Source organism: Barbus barbus, assembly GCF_936440315.1.
Source record: "Barbus barbus genome assembly, chromosome: 39".
NCBI classification, from domain to species: domain Eukaryota; kingdom Metazoa; phylum Chordata; class Actinopteri; order Cypriniformes; family Cyprinidae; genus Barbus; species Barbus barbus.
This window is the reverse complement of record NC_136717.1, coordinates 19,735,633-19,758,696: the sequence shown is the minus strand read 5'-3', so window position 1 is coordinate 19,758,696 and position 23,064 is coordinate 19,735,633. Positions and strand designations below refer to the sequence as shown.

At 36.9% G+C, this 23,064-nt stretch overlaps 2 protein-coding genes across 2 annotated transcripts; both read right to left on the bottom strand.

Annotated features, from left to right (window-relative positions):
- Nucleotides 1–2,639: 2,639 nt before the first annotated feature.
- Nucleotides 2,640–12,720, bottom strand: LOC306859025 (scavenger receptor cysteine-rich type 1 protein M130-like; the record flags this gene model as incomplete). Its single annotated transcript, XM_079399835.1, has 16 exons — nucleotides 2,640–2,707; nucleotides 2,910–2,972; nucleotides 3,284–3,355; nucleotides 3,500–3,556; nucleotides 3,733–3,792; nucleotides 4,612–4,695; nucleotides 4,794–4,997; nucleotides 5,111–5,425; nucleotides 5,519–5,596; nucleotides 5,708–6,004; nucleotides 6,623–6,940; nucleotides 7,017–7,340; nucleotides 7,474–7,788; nucleotides 7,894–8,196; nucleotides 12,162–12,470; nucleotides 12,663–12,720. The coding sequence occupies 16 exons, from the start codon at nucleotides 12,718–12,720 to the stop codon at nucleotides 2,640–2,642; spliced, it is 2,925 nt and encodes a 974-aa protein (XP_079255961.1).
- A 188-nt stretch (nucleotides 12,721–12,908) lies between these two features.
- LOC306859024 (scavenger receptor cysteine-rich type 1 protein M130-like) lies at nucleotides 12,909–17,306 on the bottom strand (the record flags this gene model as incomplete). The annotated part of the gene is made up of 8 exons (XM_079399834.1): nucleotides 12,909–12,970; nucleotides 14,235–14,507; nucleotides 14,715–14,786; nucleotides 14,912–15,214; nucleotides 15,801–16,118; nucleotides 16,403–16,729; nucleotides 16,848–17,159; nucleotides 17,288–17,306. 8 exons carry the CDS (start codon nucleotides 17,304–17,306, stop codon nucleotides 12,909–12,911), a joined length of 1,686 nt encoding a protein of 561 aa, XP_079255960.1.
- Between the last annotated feature and the right edge of the window lie 5,758 nt (nucleotides 17,307–23,064).

The following is a 23,064-nucleotide window of genomic DNA, read 5'->3' as shown; positions in this document are numbered from 1 at the left end:
GAGTCCTGTGAGGAAAGATGCTATCCAACACGTGTGCATAAACCACCACAGAGACTGATAGAGACTGTTAAGGTTCTTGGTTACAGCAGAAGCCATAGTAGCAGTACATTGATGCATTTGTGCTGGAGTTTTACATTTACATTTAATCATTTAAAGGACACTTTTATCCAAAGTGACTTACAAATGTTCAATTCGGTTCAGAAGCACAGACTTCACAAAGACTTAACTGGAAAAAAGTGCTACATTTATGTACTTCCGTTGTACTGTTGTTCAGTTTTTGTCCTGTCACAATCAGTACTTGTTTTTAAGGGAGGAGGAAATGTTGTATATCGTTAGCAGGACAGACATTTATTATGTATGTCTGTTATTCACACATGCAGAATTGTTTGCTCATGCCTGTCTATATGTGGTGATTCAGTTAAAGGGGTCATCGCATGCCCATTTTCCACAAGTTGATATGATTCTTTAGGGTCTTAATGAAAAGTCTATAACATACTTTGGTTAAAATTTCTCAATGGTAGTGTAAAAAACTTCTTTACCCTGTCAAAATCAGCTCTGTTTTCATAGAGCCCGTTTTTAGTCCATGTTGCTTTAATTGCTAATGAGCTCTGCTGACCCCGCCCCTCTCTTCCATGGGGTGACGAGCAGTACTCTTTACTTTAGCCGTAAAATTGGCTTACTAGCACATTATTAGGAAAGGCGATTTGCAAAGATTCATAAAAACCCGTTATACTCACTTCTTCCAGCTGGATCACGAATGATTAGCGTGAACATAGACACATTTAGGCAGATCGGGGATTTACACTTTCACTTCAAAGCGAAAGTAATGTTAATCCTCTGCGTCTTCAGCGGCTCAGATGTCGGGAGGAAATGACAACTGCTATATTAATTATTACATCCAACAACAAAGCACTTCAATCGCTTAATCTGAGACATCTTGTCTTCCCCTGCACCGGAGTCGACAGTCGAACTGTTCAATGGCAGTCGAACTGTTCACTCAGATCACTCAGGGCGGGTCTAAGGTAAGACGGCCTTGTCAATCAACTATCGTGGGAGGGGCCTGTACAGAACTACATCATTCTGACAGGAACCTCAGAACAGCCTGCTTTGAGAAAGGGGATTTTAAAATAGGGATTTAAAAAAAAAAACACTGGGTGGATTTTTATCATTATAGGATGGATGTGTACACACGTCCAACACACAATTATGTTCAAACAACTTGAAAAGTGAATTTTGCATCCGATGACCCCTTCAAGTAAAGCTGAAGTGAGTTCATGTATACACCTCGTCTTGTGATGCGTTCAAATTTCTTATCACAGATATAAAAACTGTATACCCCCAGGGGTCTAGTTTTGTCAGCAAAAGCGGGACCAACACAATATTAGGAAGGTGGTCATAATGTTATGCCTGATAGTGTATCATAGTGTATATTCTAATACACAGAGTGAAAGAATTATGTAAATACACTAGCAATGAGTGAAAATCACTGTATTTATATTAGGTTATAATAATAGTTACTAAAGGTAAGTGTTATTGATTAAAAAATCATACAAAAATGGAAAATGAAACTATAAATCTTTCTTTAAATGGTAAAAAACAATTCTGGATTCCTTTTGAAGTGATATCTTTGAAGTGATATTTGTCTGTTCACTGTGTTTGGTCACGCAGTATCTTATTGTAATGTAAATATAGTTCTAGAAGAGCAACATGCATACATGTTTTGAACTTGTTTTAAATATGAGTGTAACAATTCACTCTATTTCTCGATGCATTGCAGATTCATAAGAATAGATTTTGAAATATTAAGTTTAGTCTTTTTTTGCTGGCCAATAATAAAATGCCGTAAAATTATCTGATTGTGTCACTTTCATGTAATTGAATAATTGATGCTTGTATTATGCATGTGTAGAAATTCTTAAAAGAGTTGAAAAGTTCAGACCAAGAAGGATCAGTCTAGCCTCAACCTCCAGATGGTGCTAATGCAAAATATGCAAACTCAGGGTAAATTATTCAGTTTCAAAGACAAAATTAGACTAAACCGCTGTTTAAAATTCTTTAAAGTTCAAATGGACCATCATACAATAAATTGTGCTTTGGGATTGGTGTTTAAATGTGACTTTGTGACAACATTTTATTTTTTAAAATTATTTAAGTAGATAATGCTGTTGCCTTTAGCACTTTCATATACCTGTTCTTCTAAAAAACATTTTATTCATAAAGTTAATAGAAATTCACTTGCTCATAAAAAATTATTTCTTTTATGCATTGAAAACAATAGGCCAAATACTAATGACTGAATATTTTTGTTACTAAATTTTGCAAAGCATGTAACATTTCATACAAAGATTCGAAATAATACAAAAATGCAAAGCAGTGATGCATTAATAGCAGTATGAGAAACTCCCAGCAGCTCCAGTAACTGTAATATGATTTGATGAACAGAGGCAGTGGGTGTGGTCATGAGTAATATGGCCCCACACTCTTTATTTGACTCCTCCCCACATCATCATAGCCTGTTTTAAAAAACAAAAGCAAATTCACAGTTTTCATTATTATAATTACATCATTTTTTAGTTTAAATGGGGTTTATATGAACAATGTAACAAATAAAAATAGATACATTAATATGTAACAATAGCCTACCCAACAGGTTTTTTCCCATCTTCATTGCTGTTCTTCACATCATCATACTCCTCCTGATCTCCCTCTGATACACATGTGAAATGAAACCTTACATTGTAATGTGGAACACAGCTTGTGTGATTGATCTCTTTCTCCTCATGACTGTCTGAGACTATTAGATTAAACCTGATAAAGCCATGATGATTCATCGATGGTAGAATTACATGATCAATGTTTTAAAGAAAAAAGTAGCAAATGATAATAAAAAGCAGTTCTGTGTGACTCACCGGTTACACCTTGAAAGTTCTGTCCATTAATGATGACATCATCATAATCCTCTGGCGTGTCCACTACACATATATGAACATATAAACATCATCTCATCATCATATCAGTACTACTGAGCATCACTTTAAAGGTATTATGTTAAACATACACAATAATAACAACAACAATAATAATAATAATAATAATAATAGAGAAAAACACCTTTTTCAAAACGAGAAATTTGTACGTTCGTCATGACATCATCATAGCTCTCAGGTGTGACTTTTGCAAATTTAACATGAGCCATTACACCCAAAACCAATCTAAAGTATGTCTAAATTAGATTTTTTTTTATATATACATTTCTTCCAATTACATAATAACAGAATGACACCTGTCTCTCGATCTGCTTTCAGTCCATCAGTGATGACATTCTCATAGTATCCCGGTGTGATTTCCTTCTCTTCTGCATCAACACATTTGGTATAGTTTGGGCATTTTGGAATATTTTTGGAAACAAAATGTAAAATATGCTGTTGCATAATGATAAATTATTCCGTTTTTAAAATAATCTAGTAATGAATTGTGATCAGTTAACAAGCTCACTGACCTTTCAGGCCACTAGCATTGGTGACATCATCATAATATCCAGTCTTGAACTCTTTTTCTAATAAGATAAAAGTTTTAGGATTGTAAACAGTTGAGGCACTGGTCACATACAGTTATATTTTATTGTCTATGTGTGGTTTAATAAGTGTGAAATGTATTGTGGTTATTTCTTTAACTTTGTACATCAACTGATCTACTTTAGGTATTGCTTTGAATACACTTCATCTCTCTAACCTGAGAGCGGCTCATCAACATTTTCATACCCAGAATGCAGTTCTTCAGAGATGAGACTCTCTGTGAAAGGAGAGCAGAACAGTCAGAAACATGTTCATCATTACGAACAGACTAAATCCTCATTTCCTCTGGATTGTAAAGTATTGTGTTAGTGATGACACAACAAAGATGATAATTACTCAGACTTTAAAAGCATTAGAGGGTGAAATCCCATTATTGTTCATTTGTTTGTTTGTTAGGGCTATTAGTAAACACACATATATCCTCACATGAACCCATTCCTCACTGCCTTCCAGAAATACACACACACACACCTGTACCTATTTATACAAACATTTGACCCCCCCACAACCACCACCGCATTACCCTCTAAAAATATATACAGGAAGAGACACTCACTGACACACACACACACACGTTTGTTTTTTTTGTGAATTGTGGGGACATTCCATAGGCGTAATTGTTTTTATACTGTACAAACCGTATTTTATATCGCCCTAAACCTACCCCTTATAGGAAACTTTGTGCATTTTTATTTTCTCAAAAAAACTCATTCTGTATGATTTATAAGCCTTTTGAAATATGGGGACATGGGGTTCCTCATAAATCACCTTCTCCTTGTAATAGCTCTGTCATATCATACCCATGTCATTATACAAATTTGTGTCCTTATATGTCACAAAAACGCACGCACACACACACACACACACACAAACACACACACACACATATAAACATGCACCTGCAGCTCTGTGGTTTTCTGTCAGGAATTCTGTGGTTTGAAGCAGGAGGTTTAACAGGACTAATAATAGATGAACATCAACTGTCTGACAGACTCTTATTAATGCTATTAAATGAGATTGATGGCTCATGTCTCACCCCTCTGAGTGAAGTGATTATGTCTGTGCTGAATCTCCTCATAAACAGCCTCAGTCGTCGTCCTGTGTCTCCTCTTAGAGAGAGCTGTGAGTGTAGACAGACAAACCTGCTGTCAGTTCACAACACATGTCTGATCACACACTGAATAAGACACAATATGACAGTCTCTGGATCTCTCCTACCTCTCCTCATCACTCTGTTCTGCTGAATCAGTATAAGCAGAGGCACTAAGAGCAGTAGGAGCACAACTCCCAGTACAATCACGAGCACTGGGGGGATGGAGAGAGATGCTGCTGGAGGAGTTTGTGGAGGAGAGACTGATGTTGAGTGCACTGGAGGAGAAACTGGAGGAGAAGCTGATGTTGTTGTGGCAGGAGTAGTGGACACTGACAAATCAGGCAATCTGTCGAAACAGACGCAAACACGTTAAAAATGATGTCTTGAATATATAAAAAGATTAAAAAATGAAAAAATAAAATTGCTCAGTGTTTGCTGTGACCTGCACAGGTGAGTCCAGCGTGCTCTTTGTGGGAGCAGTCAGTGTGGTTTTTCAGGGAGAGAGGACAGTCCCACAGGTGAATCTCATTCCCTCTGCACTCGACTCTGTTCAGCCACACAACACCTTCACCAGCACCAAAGACTGAATTCCCATCAGCCCTCAGTGCTGCTCCACAACCCAGCAGCCTGCAGACCACCTGAGCATCGCTGATGTCCCACTGATCATCACAGACTGAGCCCCACACAGCGTTATGATACACCTCCAACCTCCCAGAGCACCAGCCCTCCCCTCCACTCAGTCTGAGAGGAAGATGCTCTAAAACACACACATCAATCATCACTGAGCAACTTCAGCAACAAAACATATTTTAAGATCAATAAAGAAAATATAACCACATGATAAACGTACTTGAACACTGTCTCTGGTGAGGAGATGGTGAGGTTGAACATGTCAGAAGACTCTGAGGAGACTCATGAATCTCCTTCTCTGTGAATTAAACGTTAAAATTTTCAAAACATCACTGAAAAGGACATTAGACATCATAAATAATCTTTAAACAAATATGATATCTTAAAACTATCTTAAATATCATGCAACCTGAGCAGGTGATTTTGGCCACTTCATTATGACAGTCGTTCTGACCCCAGGGTAAAGATGGACACTGCCATAAAGTGGAATCATGTCGTCGACAATTAAGTTTATCAAGCCAATTATGAGTCTTCAGTCCCTCTGAATCACTGGGTTCACTTCCAGATCTTCCACAGTTCAGCTCTTGACAGATCAGACTCGCTGTGTCTCTGTCCATCTTGTTGTAACACACATTACCCCAGGATCCATTGTAGAAAACCTCCACATTCCCTTCACAGCCCTCAGTTAACCTGATCTCTTTAAAATCTAGATGGAAAACCCTTTAACAATTTATTCAGTTTATTTACTTGTAAAATATTTAAAAATAAAATAAAAAAAATTTTTAGTTGCCAGATGTTGAGATAATTTCAAAAATATAATTGTGTGGAGAGGATACATAAACGCATACTCACTTGCAAACAAACTACTTTATTTAATTAACCAACGTTTCGGCAAAACGACTTTGTCAAGGTATGATTTATACTGAAAATATCAGAAAAAACAAGTCAAAATTAAGCGAGTTTTTGCTTAGGACAAGCAAAATAATCTGCCAATGGAGTAAACAAAAACTCACAATTTTAACTTTTTTTTCTGAAAACAAGACAATAATTTTTTACTTCTTGATTTAAGAATTTGTAGATATTTTGGCTGGAAACGAGACAAAACATCTAAGGAAGATTTATTTTATTTTTTTTTGCAATGTACAGTACTTTGTCAGAACTGAAAAGCTGTGAAAACTGTTTAGTTTTTTTATAGTTAAATAAAAAAAGAACCAGTTGTGAGTTCCCAACCCTGCTTTTAATTAATATAATGCACACTGGATATTGTTAATTATCAACCATATACATAAGTTACTTATCGTTTACATTTTTGTTCACTATTTACCTGAGCACACGACTCCTACATCCTCCTTGTGATTACAGTCATGTTTTCCCCAGCCTGGAGAAGAGCAGCTCCACAGGGACGTCTCATTCCCCTCACACTCCACCTCATCCAGCCATATGGGTCCAGAACCAGGACCAAACCAGGCTGGTATCTGCTGGTTACTGAGGGCCACTCCACACTGCAGCTGTCTGCACACCACATGGGCATCTTTAATATCCCAGGAGTCATCACACACTGTCCCCCATGAGCCGCTGTGAAAAACCTCCAGCCTCCCTGCACAGTCTCCCCCAGAACCCACCAGCCTGATGGACCTGTGACCTGATATTCAGAGAAAGAAAAACACATTATTGATCACTAACAACTGAAGAATCTGCCCAGATGTTGTTGTTCTCACCAAGGCAGGTGATTGACAGCTGTTGTGTGGAGCTGCAGTTGAGAGTTTGTGGAGAGCTGCAGTTCCCCAGATGAGCTTCACTCCCAGAGCACTGGAAGCCCGTCACACACTCATGACTGTGTTCAGGACTGGATGAAGAGGAGCCGTAGAAGTTGAGTACAGAGCCACAGCCTAGCTGTCTGCAGACCACAGAGGATGCAGTGAGACTCCAGGAGTCCAGCAGAACTCTCCTCCAGACCTGATGGATGAAAACTTCCAGCTCCCCCTCACACTGTCTCTCTCCAGACAACCGCACCAGACCATCATGAAGAGCCAGAGAGGAATCTGAGGAGAAGATGTCATGTTTTACTAAACTGGTAGAACAAAGTATTGCAGTTACGCCTTACATAAATCGTATTATATATTGCATTTCATTCAGTATTAACATTTATGACCCTCTTGATTAAATCTGCTTTACCAGAGCAGATGACTCCAACATCTCGTCGATGAGAACATTCAGCTCGACTCCATGAAGAGATGGAACATTCTGAGAGTTTTGTTTCATTCCCGTCACAATCAAACACATCAGCCCAGATTTCACCACTTCCCTCTCCAAACCAGTCTGATCCCACAACAGACACAGCAATCCCACAATTCAGCTGTCTACAGAGGACACTGGCAGCTCTCATATCCCAGCATGCATCACACACTGTGCCCCATTTACTGAAGTATTGATGTTCAACTCGACCAGAACAGATGTCAGGGGCGTTTACCAGTCTGAGATCAGTGTAACCTGGACAAAGAACAGAGAGTTTAGTTTAACAGTATGAAACAAGCAACAAATGTTTTTAAAAAAATAGTTTGTGATCATCTCAATTAGCAACTACTGCTCCATTACCAGAACATAACAATCCAATGTAATTCTCATGGATGCAGTTGTGTTTGACAGAAGTTGATGTTGGACAGAAAGATATATAAGACTCATCTCCTCTGCACTGAATCTCTTGTGTCCACATCTGAGTGTCTCCTTTGCCAAAAGCAGCTGCTCCCAGCACCTGTACAGGAGCCCCACAGTCCAGCTCTCTACACACAACCTCTGCATCCTGCTGGTCAAAGGCAGCGTCACACACTGACATCCACGTCTGATTATGAGGCACTTCAACTCTGCCAGAACAGTGAGATCCTCCAACCAGCCTGACTCCTTAAATAAAAAAGGCACAGTTTCAATCATATTTGCAAATTCTTTTCCTAATATTACTTTATAAAACTAAAATGGTCACATTTGATCAATTGTCAGCAGTTTGTTTTGTGCATAAAATTCACTTATGCTCCTTGCATTTTGTGCTCATAAGAGTGAATGCGTTTTTCATTTAATGGATAACAAAAAAAAACTTTTGTGACCAAAATGCACCCAGTTATCATTAAAATTAATTTTGTCTGTGAAATGCTCAATCTCTGAAAGAGGAACTACATATGCATTTAATTCACAAAAGGAATTGTCTGTAAAAATGCATTCATCACGTCACATAATACATATAGTACATAATTGTAACAATTTATAAGCTCAAAAGTGAATTGTATATAAATAATTATGATTAATTATGATTAATTACAATTATTAATATCGGCTGACAGTAACAGCTTTCGTAGAATTAAATTGCCATCAGCTGATCTGTCCGTCCAGCGAACATTCAGTTTAAGCTTGTATCAACTCTAAGAAAGGGTATTTCCTTGGCCACAGAAAATACTTTCCTATTAATGCATTAGAGCATGTAGCGAGGGTCAAAATCGTAAAGGGACATTTAATATGCAAAGCAGAATCAGAAACTCATGTAATTTGTGCACACAACTTTTATTAACTAAACACTAACACAGACTAGTCTAACAAACAAACAAACTAACTAACAAACACACATACAATCACTCATACATGGGAAAGGCTAATGAGAGTTGATGGATGAAACCATAAGGAAAACCAGAGAAAGCAGTTATGGAGAAAGTCATTTAACCACCGGAGTAAAACCATCTGCACCATTTATAATGGGGTCTATAACTTATACTAAACCTCTGTTTCGTTTAGTTAAATGTTATACTTGCACTGCCTTTGGTCAGGTCGAGTGTCCAGAATGCAGTCTCAGATGAAAGTCTTAATGGTTTCAAAGTTTTGGACTCCCGATCACGTTCTTCCGGGTTGAAGAGTGATGAATTCCAAAGATTTTCTGAGGTAGAAATGTTCTTCCAAGTATTGAATGGAAAAGAGCTAAGAAAGAGATCTGCTGAGGTCCAAGGAGCTTGGTTGAATGGAAAGACGAAGCTGCAAGGCCTGGCACAAAAACTTGAAGGATCTAGAAAAAGTTCTAGCTCACATCCTCTTAGGATCTAACAAAACCGCAGACTGCTTGGGCGTCTCTGAAGTGAGAGCTTATCTGCTATACAGGTCACACCTCTGGGGTGTCAAATACCCAATGGAGTCCTGGATTTTTGGAGGGAAAGTTTTACGATTCTTTGTCTCTGGACATGGTAATTTGCATAGGTAATTCAGCTGGGTTAATGCACAAACTTCTAAAGATTCTTAAGACACTAATATGTCGCATAGGTATCAACATGTAATATTCACTCTCAATTAGATCATCCGAAGACAAATTGATAGAGACTAAACATGATACAGCTAGAGTGATGTTAACTAGTGATCTATCATAAGCATGCATAAAATGGTGTACAATACACAAAAACATATACAAGAACAGTAATAATATACACAATGCCCTGAAGATATGTGTGTTCATTCAAAGAAAGGTTTTCCTATAAATTAATTAGAGAAGATTCCATTTTATGACGTAATGTGTCTTTCCTAAGAGGAAGTGTTTCTCTACCCGCATTCCATTGAGCAATAAAACAAGTGTTATCAGATGGGTTGCCATGAAACCAGGGGCCTGGAGTCATTGATAGACATACTAGCACCAGTATGTGTATTAGGTGGTGGGTCTGTGACCATTTGTTAATCTAATAACTAATTGATTTGTTAAATCAAATGCAAAATTGTGTGTCTGATTGGTCAAAATGTTACATAATACTTCACTCATCACAGTTACCTGATGTAACACTGAATGTGCAGCAAAAATCTGTATCCATCCTGGAATTATGTGGGAGAAACGATTAGTAATTCTGAAATAAGTCTAGTTGAGCTTACCGGAACAGACGACCCCAGCATCTTCAGCATGATTAGCTTCTATTCCCCATCCATTGAATCTACAGTTTGTCAATGTAGACTCTGATCCAGTACACTGTAAATCAGAAATCCAGATCTTGCCTGTTCCTTCTCCAAAGTGAGCACTCTTTGGTGCACTTAAAGCTTCTCCACAGCCCAGCTCTCTACACACCACTGAAGCGTCAGCCAAATCCCAGCCAACATAATTCACTGTTCCCCACTGACCATCATGAAGAACCTCCACTCTACCAGCACAACGACTAACACCTACTAATTGGACTGTTTCTGAAGGCAAAATGGCACAAGAAAGATATAAAAATATTTAAAAATATTTTTTACAATATTGTTCAAGAATTTTAGATCAATACTTATAATTAACGTTATTCACCTACCAGCACATACAACGCTCACATGGTTGTCATGGGAGCAAAATTGTGAAGGTGATGTTGGACAAAGGGCAAACTGATACTCATCTCCACTGCACTGAATCTCTTGTGTCCACATCTGAGCGTCTCCTTTGTCAAAAGCAGCTGCTCCCAGCACCTGTACAGGAGCCCCACAGTCCAGCTCTCTACACACAACCTCTGCATCCTGCTGGTCAAAGGCAGCATTACACACTGTGTACCATGTGTTCCCATGAGGCACTTCTAATCTTCCAGAGCAGCGAGAACCTCCAACCAGCCTTATGCCTGAAATGTTAGTAATAACAAAATGTTTAAAATCATAATATAACAAAGACCCCCCCCCCCCCACAACCCCCCCCCCCCCCACAACCCCCCCCCACAAAAAATAAAAATAAAATTGCATACTATACTAGGAGAGGAGCGTTGTAATGTTTTGCTTTACCAATTTTTTGCCACAATTTTTCCTCAAATTAAAGTTGTTTTGAAATCTACAACTTATCCTAAATTAATTAGAGAGTACTGTTGTTACAGCCTAGTGTAACATAGGGAGTCCCGTGCTTGTCCTGCTCCATTTGGCACACTAAGTTGACTAGGGATGTAACAATATACTTTTTCATAATATGAAAATGAAAGTTTAGACATTTAATGAGTTAATTTGCCCATATAATCATTAGGAAATAGAGTAAACTTTTTTGGCTTGCTGTCCACTGATGAGGGGCTCATGAAGCAGCTTCCGCTCGAGCTCTGATATACCCCCCAGGGACTTGATATAAGGTAATTACAAAGGGCAAGGTACCTAAGAAGAAGGTGGAGATTGGGGAGGTGGAGGGATGCTGGAACAGCTGAGACTGGAGAGAGGTAAGCAGCTCTCTCCACTCTGGCTGTTGATTGAAAGATTAGATGGGCTCGCTCCTCCCTAACTTATGTTTAGGAACTTCATTTAATTTAGCATCAAATATGGTAATGGAACATTAAATATGGTAAACCCAAAATGTCACACTTTTGAGCGTCCATGTTTATTTATTAATAATAAATTAAAAATAAAATGCATAATTTAATAAAATGTAGTCGGAGACAGAGTGTACGCATATGTGTCTAACATAATTATGTATTTTTAGTTAAGCTGAATCATTTAATATTTCTCTTCTGGTGTCACCATTGCCTTCTGCATGGGTGAGAAGGACCAAGTCCAAGCCTATTTAAGTCCATTCTCGATGGTCTGTTTTTAACATCTAGGTGAAAGTTTGTAACATTTAGAGACAAATTATGTATGAAATATTATATATGAAATTACAAGAGAGTTTTAAGTAACCTAATACATGTACTGTTATGCATTAACCCGATCACAATTCAAATCATAATCCAACATTTTACATTTAGAATTTGTTATTTTTGTGTACTGTAGTGTAGATCCTTCGCATTTTTAGTCATACAACAACTTTCACATTCAGAAATACTCACCCTGTATTAAATCCTTCCTTAGTCTCTCCTGATGGTACATTTATTAATAATGTATAAATTATAAATATGATGAAACCAAAAAAATAAGCCTACCTGAGCAGATAACTCCAACATCTTCATTATGCTCACAGTTATGATCTCCCATTTCTGTTTTTGAGCATTTGAATATTGAGGACTCTGATCCACTACATCTCACATTATCCATCCAGATTTTTCCTGATCCTGGTCCAAAGCGAGCAGCACGCATTGTGTTTGAAGTTTCACCACAGCCCAGCTCTCTACACACCACTGCAGTGTTTGTCAAACCCCAATAATCATCACACACAGTTCCCCATTCTCCATTGTAATAAACCTCCACCCTACCAGCACACGAATTATTACCACCCACCAGCCTCACATTACCTGTAGACAAGATATAAAAAGGTGTACATAAAATGTGTAAGACGATGGACATCAACAGATATTAAAAAAAGAGTTAAATTCACTTCTATATGAATGCAAATATTACACATACACAAATTGATGTGTTCTTCTAACACAGTCGATTAATATATAACATGAACTCACACAAAATGATCCTGAGTGTGTACGTACCAGCTGTGGCGAGTTTGATCACAGAAGACAAAAAAATGACAGTTAGATAGCTCTCCATCTTTACTGATGATACACTTTGTTTGATGTTTGATCAACTCTGATCTGAAAGGATCAAGAGAGACAGAAGGCTTCACCACCAAACAAGAAGCCAATCAAAGACACTTTTACCTTATTAGACAAAAGAGAGGAAATCATCAAAACGTTTCATTGACAAATCAGAAGACGTATTTATGTTTCTCACCATATTTATTTAAAGAACGTCAGCATTGATGGCCAGGACTCCTCCTCCACCTCATAGCGACACTTAACTGGGGAGAAATATGCAAGATATAGGGGTGACAAAGTCAAACATACAGGAAACTGATTTCAGGGACAGGAAACATTCCAGTTTATTTACAGCATCAAAGCTTAGCACCTGCAGATATACAAATACAAACTGCTTCTCGCTTTGAGTTCATGTTCACAAATATTAGTTGGATGCAAACATAAATGAAATTAACTGTTTTAATTATTGTTATTTATTCAGAAGTGTATTTTAACAATGCTTGTCAAGTACACCGTATATAATACATATATTAATGCATGGCAATAATTAGTAGTATAATATCTTTAAAAAAATTAAAAAGACAATGAAATATGACCATACAAAGTTCATCATACAAGAATACAAGTCCAAGTTTGCAGATGTACGGTACTTGTATGTGTTTAATACTGCAATACCGATCTACTCCTGTAGGCAGTAAAAAGAGATGACAAGAGACTCGTTTGACTGCCACGAGCCCCAAATAAAATACTCTTGTCTGTGACTTTACTCATAAATATTTGACTGCAGTATACTGACCAGGGAAACATTTATCCTGACAATACTTCAGGAATTAAGTCTTGTTGTCAGTTTGCTGTTTAGAATCACAACAATTCCCGAATTAATCTTTCTTTAGACTGCATTGTTCAGTGAATCATTGAACTGAATCACTGGAGCTCACTCAGCAAAACTGTAACGAGATATTAACATTGAGATAACTAAATGAGTGCTCGATGGACACTTACTTACAGTCAACCAGAACGAAACCTGCCACTACATAGCTTGTCAGGAATGAAGAAGCTCTTATAATGGACATTTTCTATTCAAAAGAAGCACTAAGAAGCAGGACATTTACCATGGTTTCATTTATGTCTGCAGCACTTGTCATGCAAGACAACCGGTAACTTCATTTGTTTTATATTTATGGATATGAGCTGCACTGCGTAAAAGTTACTTAATGCATACAAAATAATTGCAAAGATTTATTTATTTCAGCATTATCCACTGACAAAACTCCAATACTTGCTGTGACGATGCTGAGTGCTGTTAAATCACAGATGGTCATTTGGGCTTATGTTTAAGATGTCTTCAGTTGTCACCACGGTTATGCATTAAAGGGTAAGATCAGATATTTTAATTCAGGGACTGTGTAATGTCTTGTTGAAATACACACAAAAATGTATTGCTATTAACAAGGCCAAAAAAACAATACAACAAAATCTCACAAAGGCATATAAGTGTTAATACAAAAAAGGGAGAAACACAAAAACCTGAGTTTTTCAGGGAGAGAGGACAGTCCCACAGGTGAATCTCATTCCCTCTGCACTCGACTCTGTTCAGCCACACAACACCTTTACCAGCACCAAAGACTGAATTCCCATCAGCCCTCAGTGCTGCTCCACAACCCAGCTGCCTGCAGACCACCTGAGCATCGCTGATGTCCCACTGATCATCACAGACTGAGCCCCACACAGCGTTATGATACACCTCCAGCCTCCCAGAGCACCGGCCCTTACCTCCACTCAGTCTGAGAGGAAGATGATCTAAAACACACATCAACCAGCACTGAACAACTTCAGCACAACATTTACAACAAAACACACACTGAAACTGAAGATAGAGTTTTAAATGCAAATTTAAATGCACTGATTTTAAATGCAAATAATGTAATGCACAGATAATAATACATGAGGCAAATACAGGCTTAAACAACTAACTAATATTAACAAATGTATCATCAGGAAACTTACTTGAACACTGTCTTTGGTGCGGAGATGTCGAACATGACAGACGACTCCGAGGAGACTCATCACTCTCCTCCACTGAAATAAAACATTATACAATCAAGACTCTTCTCACCTGCTCTGTTTAGTTTTGCAGAAAAATTAGTTTACTTACCACATAAACCTAACCATATTAAATCCAAAACCAATTAGATTACTCTTACTTGAGCAAATGATATTGGCCACTTCATCTTCACCACAGTAGTTCTGTCCCCAGGGTAAAGATGGACACTGCCATAAAGTGGAGTCGTGTGCTCGACATGTTACTTTATCCAGCCAGTTAGAAGCTGATTTCACTCTTGGTGTAGAATCAGACAAAACACCAGATCTTCCACAGTTCAGCTCTTGACAGATCAGACTCGCTGTGTCTCTGTCCATCTGGTTCCAACACACATTACCCCAGGATCCATTGTAGAAAACCTCCACATTCCCTTCACAGCCCTCAGTTAACCTGATCTCTTTAAACTCTAGATGGAAAAGTTTGACAATTAACCTCAGCTCTCATTTAATTTCAGTCTGATAAGTAGGAATGGGAATAATAAAGAATTCAACAATTCCTCAATTAACATGCAATACCATTACCAAAAATTGTGTTAATCTCAATCTTTTTTTTTTTAATCCAACTTCTCAATGATGTTTGCAGGCTTTTTAGAGGCAATTTCAATGTACTATTGCTAGACAAACAAATGTGAAAACATATTTCATTCATTAATACTATTGATCAAACACATAATGTAAATCTTTAGCATCAACCCAGTCAGTAACTACATGGAATTAAGTAATCTGGAAAACAGACTATTACTTCAGCAGTGTTGTGCTGCAGCACCCATGACTATATAGTACAGTATTCCTTTCACATCAGGAAATTTGACATGCATGAACTGTTCATTCATTAATTCGCTGAATGATGAAACTGCATCTGAATAAGAATTGCTTTTCAGTTGATTAATACTGCTGTTAATGTGCAATGCAAATACACTGTATACTGTTAACAAGTAGTCCCATATATAAGTTACTGAAAAGTTATTATTGAGATCATTGTTCACTGTTTACCTGAGCACACGACTCCTACATCCTCCTTGTGATTACAGTCATGTTTTCCCCAGCCTGGAGAAGAGCAGCTCCACAGGGACGTCTCATTCCCCTCACAGTCCACCTCATCCAGCCATATGGGTCCAGAACCAGGACCAAACCAGGCTGGTACCTGCTGGTTACTGAGGGCCACTCCACACTGCAACTGTCTGCACACCACATGGGCATCTTTAATATCCCAGGAGTCATCACACACTGTCCCCCATGAGCCGCTGTGAAAAACCTCCAGCCTCCCTGCACAGTCTCCCCCAGAACCAACCAGCCTGATGGACCCGCGACCTGATATTCAGAGAAAGAAAAACAGTGATTGTACGTGCACATCTTTTGATCACGAATAACTAAAGAATCTGCCCAGATGTTGATTTTCTCACCAAACTTCTTTACTGACAGCTGTTGTGTGGAGCTGCAGTTGAGAGTTTGTGTTGTAGTTCCCCAGATGAGCTTCACTCTCTGGAGAGAGTATTTATTTGTCATTCAATATTTATCTAAAATACACTACATCTGTTAAAATGTGTAGTTTTAATCTGAAACCCATGACTTCAGTGTGTTATGAATGTGCTTACCAGAGCAGATGACTCCAACATCTCGTCTATGAGAACATTCAGCTCGACTCCATGAAGAGATGGAACATTCTGAGAGTTTTGTTTCATTCCCGTCACAATCAAACACATCAGCCCAGATTTCACCACTTCCCTCTCCAAACCAGTCTGATCCCACAACAGACACAGCAATCCCACAATTCAGCTGTCTACAGAGGACACTGGCAGCTCTCATATCCCAGCATGCATCACACACTGTGCCCCATTTTCCAAAATACTGAAGCTCCACTCTTCCAGAACAAGAGTCTGAACCGTTTACCAGTCTGAGATCAGTGTAACCTGGACAAACAACTGACAGCTCTTTTAAGCAGTATGAAACTAGTGTCAAGATAATTAAGCAATACAACAGCAGTGTATTACATAGGTATGTAATTTATCTAAGGAGATGTCAAATGATGTCAAATAATACTCAACCAGAACAGATCATTATCATGGGAACAGCTGTGCTTCTGTGAAGATGATCGTGAACAGACGTATATCTGAGATTCATTTCCTCTGCACTGAATCTCCTCTGACCAAACACGGCCTTTCCCTTTCCCAAAAGCAGCTGCTCCCAGCACCTGTACAGGAGCCCCACAGTCCAGCTCTCTACACACAACCTCTGCATCCTGCTGGTCAAAGGCAGCATCACAAACTGAACCCCATCCTTCTGTACGAAACAGCTCCACTCTACCAGAGCACCGGTGAAGCCCGTCCACAAGTCGAAGTCTTTGCTCTGAGTCTTTGAATTATAAAGACAGATTATTAATTAAACATCTTAGCTGGAGGACTAGAGAAAACTGTCATTAAATTTTGACATTTTTTATTTATTTAATTAATTCCCTTAATCTGCACTAATTTTGTATGTACGGTGACCCGGAGGGGACATGTTAGGTTCACTTAGTTTTGTCCTGGCCACGAGATCATTTTGTCAATGTACTGACATCCTTATGTCGTGGCAACAAGATCCTGTTATTTAGGCTAATTATTATATTAACTATAGGCTACAGGCCCATGTGTGTGATGTAGACAGCATTCGAATGAAGTTTATCATGAATGTTACATAAAGTAATAAAGTACATACAATAAAAAAGGCCTACAAGAAAACATTTTTATCCATCCAATAGTTTTGTAGTCCATTACTTCATCGCCTTTTTCTCGTAATATCTGTATATTATTATTATTATTATTATGTATTTGATTTAGGCTATTTTCCCTTCATTTCGATCTATTTACTTTACGTTCTGAACAGTTTTGTAAATAATAGCCTAAACTGTAAATGCCTGACATACCATGCTATATGACTCACGGGAATTTGTAATGGAAGTACAGTTTAAAGGTTGAATTTAACATATTTCATTTTATTTCAGCTAATTAATAGATTATTATTATTATTAATAGAATAATAAATATTAATACAATTAAATTGTCGTTGATGAATGAATCATTTGTGTAGTTTCATTAGTAAATGAAAACAGAACATGCTCATTTATCGTCACATATGGGCATAAATACATTTATAAAGTCAAAACTTTATTGGTATAATTGTCAGGCGTTTACAGTATTTGCAAAATATAAGGTGGCATAATAATACTAGCATAATTATACAGAACGTTAATTATGTAAAACGATACATGAGTTGAAAGGGGAAATAAGCATATATAACAATAAATATAAAAATATATCCCTAACCAGTTAATATAATAATATTATTATATTAGGCTATAGTTATATAATAATAATAATAAAATACAAATATTAAATTAAAAGACACGATCAGTTAACAGATTTACAAGACTGTGGGATGGATAAAAATCAATCTCTGATAATCCCAGGTTGCTATGGTCACGCAGGGTTGTTTATGCATTAAACTCGTAAATATAAGGATGTCGTTAATCTCGACAAAATAATCTCGTGGCTATGACAAAACTAAGTGAAGCATGTCCCCTCCCGCTCACCATAGATATGTAATTTGACTTTACATCCTTAATTTTATAATCCTTATTAAATAAACAACGTAAATAAGATTGTCAAATCAGACTGTCTGCATAAACAAAAGACTTGACATATTTAATGATGATTCTCTTCATCATAGTTCATTGTAAGATAATAAGGAATAGGATTAATATATTATGAACAAAACAATTAAACAGACTGTCTGTTTCATAAGATTGATAGTGATGTTTGTAAACACCAGCATAAGTTATTGCTTGAGTGAGAATTATAAAAGAGAGTGATGAAATAACAGGCTGAGGTTTGGAGCAGTTTACCTGAACAGACAACACCAGCATCTTGACTATGATCACAGCACTGTATATACCAGCTGTCTGAACGGCAGTCTTTCAGTGCAGTCTCTGATCCACTACATCCTTCAAGAGCCATTGAAATTGGTCCTGATCCTTCTCCAAATTGAGCATCATATGTTGGTTTTACAGCCGTCCCACAGTCCAGCTCTCTACACACCACTGCAGCATCAGCAATATCCCACTGATAATGACACACTGTTCCCCACTGACCAGCTTTATAAACCTCCACTCGACCAGCACAGGGATTATTGCCATTCACCAACCTCACGCTCACACTGTCTACACATGAGAGAGAGACAATTAGTGAATATACCAAACATAGTATGTAGTAAAGTGTAACATTACATGTAAATTATTTCAGTTCATTTTAAAGAATAGATTACCTATTGACCCTCAGTATGTACCTACCAGAGGTGATGAGTTTTACCATATAACACAGAAACATCAGCATCAGACAGCTCTCCATCTTCTCCTTCTGCTCGACACACACTATTTCATCAACTCAGAGCACAGCACAAGTTTCTCGTCTGCTCCTCAAACACACTGAAGAAACAGGCTCCTGTCAGCCCCCTAAAGAGAGAGAGAGACTCACAGCTGCCAATGACACTCACTGTTACCTTATTAGACACAACAGAGGAAATCATCAAACACAATCAGTGACAAATCAGAAAGCAGCATTTTGATTTTCTCCATATATATCAATAAAGTGTCAGCGCTGATGAGCGGGACTCCTCCTCCAGCGTGAAGAGACACTTCACTGAGGACAGACTCGTGTCAGTCAGAAGTCAGTGTGGAGATAAAGTCACACTAAACTTAAAGCAGATTGATACAGAAACACTGCAGCTTATATTCAGCATCAAACCTGAACCTGAACACAGCAGATACAAGCACTAATGACTGACTGCTCACTTCACACGCTTACTAAAACCTTACTTCACACAGAAAATAAGTTGATATTTGCTATAAATATATCAATTTTAATAAATGGAACATTTAAAGTTATTTTGGGGATAATGGGCATAACATTAAGGGAATTTTACTACAATGTTATGACATTCTAACGAGAGCACAATTCAAGTTTTTTTACTTTAATAAAGTTATAAAATGATTTGGACTGTTTGTGTACAACAAATAGAGAGCTATTCAGACAAGATTTGTAAATAAACATTGGTTTCTATTCCAGAGATATTCATCTGATAGGCCTATTATATCAAATACATTTGTATCTGTAGATTTGTGTTTAATACTGCATTGTGTAATTCATCCAGCAGATGGCAGCAAAACACTTCTTATAGTAAAGAGGAGCAGACAAGAGTCTTATACTTGTGTCTCCACAGGAGGGAGATTCTTACTCTTGAATATTTTTCTGGACAGAAACTGTTATTTATACAGAAAAAAACTTGATATGTTGAGACCGAATTAAGATAATTGAAATTAAATTAATTTTGTTTTAATGATTTTTAATGGGCCTTAATTTTGAAAGAATTTTAAAATGTAAAATGTGTTAAATTTAAATGACCAGTGTACATATTTTTAGTACAATCCAATTAAAAAAAAAAATGTATTGAAGTTTAGAAGACAAATACACACAGTATATATTATAATTTATAATCACTTTCAAAATACATTAAAAAAATTTATTTTGGAAAACGCACTTCAGTTTAAATGAAAGTCAATTATTTTACATGTGCTTTAGTATATTAATCAATACATTAACATAACTACCTCTTTAAAGCATGACAAACATTTAATATTTTAATTAAATTTTTTATTTAAAATGTAAGTTTAAGTAAAACTTAATTGCACAATATTACAAAGCACATTTTTAAGTGCACTTAAAGTGTGTTAAGAAACATAAAGTGAGTACTCAGTTTAGATATACTTAAGTGGCCTTTAATTTGATGTATAATACGTGCACATTAAGCACACTTCTTCCTACCGTCAAGAGCAGAAGGGATATAAACTTCTAAACATACCTGCTTTAGCATCTGTCCTGTGGAGAAGGGTCTCAGGTGGGTATCAGTCTATCTTCACTGTCCCAATAAGAAATTTGAGTCATATGGTCTCCATTTCACTTCAGCCAGTTATGAGCCGACTCAACACCATCTTCAAGAGTTCAGTCAGTTCTGTTGTTTTGGTAAGCCCCTGATTAACTCACACACTTCTCTTCCTTTGATTACTCCCTGCTATCATATATTACGGTTTCTTTAGTTTTGGTCTTGTGTTGATGTTATGATGATGTTTTATGGTTGTGCCAGTGTTTTTTTTGTTTTGTTCCTGAGTTCATTAAAATACCTTTGTCTCTATTTCATCTGGTCGTTTGGGTTATATACACCTTTAAACTAATACACATAAAAGAAGAATATTTAATGCAGTTCTGTGTAACTCGTCCAGCGCTGTCCATTAATGAAGACATCATCATCATTGTTTAGTGTGAACATTATTCTCACACACATTATAAGCTCTTAAATGTAACATTAAACTGAAAAAGTGACATTTTTGTCTTTATAGCCCTTAAAGGAACAGTGTGAAAAATAAATAAAAAGCAAAAATATATTGTAGAAATGCATTATATAATAACAGAACTGCAGAATCATCATCACACACTGTTCCTCACTGACCATCACGATGAACCTCGTCCTCCATCACTCAGCAGCTCAGAGATACTGCCACCCACCAAACTCTCTTTGACTCTACACAAGTACAAATAGTGAATACAAATAGTTTCTAAGTGCATATATTCATAGGTAAATTATGATCTCATTATCTTGAAAACAAAGCTTCATGTCTTTAAAGTCTGTACAGTCAGCATTATTTCTCTGAATAAGTTATGATATAGCCTATTTTGATATGATATATTTATGATATATTTTATTTCCTGATTGAGCAACATCTAATTCAGACTGCACAAGTTCTATGGCATTTTACTGAATTAGTTTTCATTGGAGTAAAATGTTTTGAATGTAATTATTAATTTAACCAACATTTAAATCATTAAGTGCTTCAAATTACATACTGTTAACAAAATCAATGTTGAAACATTTGCAGTTATCCTACTGTACTAATAAAACAATATTACAACACAACATAATTACATAAGCACAGTGAATAACTGTACACAGTGCATACATTACAAAGCATACATATTTATTCAGATTTCAGAATGAACACTTTGACATTTGTAATACATGTTGAGATGTCTTGTTCAAATATTCGCTACCATAATAATATGAAGGTAATTTTTTAATAAGAAGTGGATATTACCAACATTAAGCAACCATTTACAGGCTTATAACATCTGCATTGTAAGAATGTATAGTGAGACTTCAGATATCAATTCTGACTCGTTAGGTGACATTTTCTATTTTTTTTTTTCTTTTCTTTTCTGATCATGATTTCCTAATGTGTGGTAATACAGGGCAAAGCAAGCGGTGCGGTGGTTTCACTTTTTGTGATGTCACGAGCAAGTACAGGACAAAAAGTGAACAACATGCTTTTCTGCATTGTTGTGATCTTTGATTTGTGTTTTTGATGTAAACTTGCATATTAATGTTATTTGTTTCTGTTTTTTTGTAAAAATCTCTTGTAAAAGAGATTTGAATCTCAATGAGTTTTTAAAAGGAAGGATTATTGCTCATGTTTTCTTTTTGTAAACTTATTAAGTACATTCTATGGTGGCCGAGAGAGCTCAACACAATGCAAATGAAAAAAAAACAAGCAAATAGAAAAAAAACACATGCAAATTAAGAAAACATCTTAATAAATTTGACAACACACGCACTGCAAATACAACACAAACAATAAAGAAACGTGCGGCAAAAACAGAAACGCACTGCAAATAGGCACAGAAATCATTTTTACAGAAACCAAATGACTAACACAGCTGGGACATGCTGATCAGTGTTTGCCCTGAAAGGTGAGATTTATTTAGACTTACTTTCACAAGTTCCTTTATAAAAATTAACCACAGCCTTAAAATAAATTAATTTTGGTAATCAAAACGCCAAAAAAAAAGTTAATTTTCATTTTGCTGGGGTAATTTTATTGTGATCTGTGCTACTTGCGTGTTTCTTTTTTTGTTTGTGTTGGGAGTCTTTGCAGCACATGTGCTTTCTGTCAGATGATGAAGATGTTTTCTTAATTTTCTGGAGCTATTTCTATTTGCATGTGTTTTCTGAAGTTGCAGTGCGTTGAGCTCTCTCGACCACTGTAACTTTCTAATGTCCTTTAGAAAAATATTAACAGTGAACCATCAGTGAATGGTATTTTGATATTTAATATTATGATATTATTAAGTTGAAGATACTGTAATCCATTAATGATGGGTTGAAGCTGAATGGT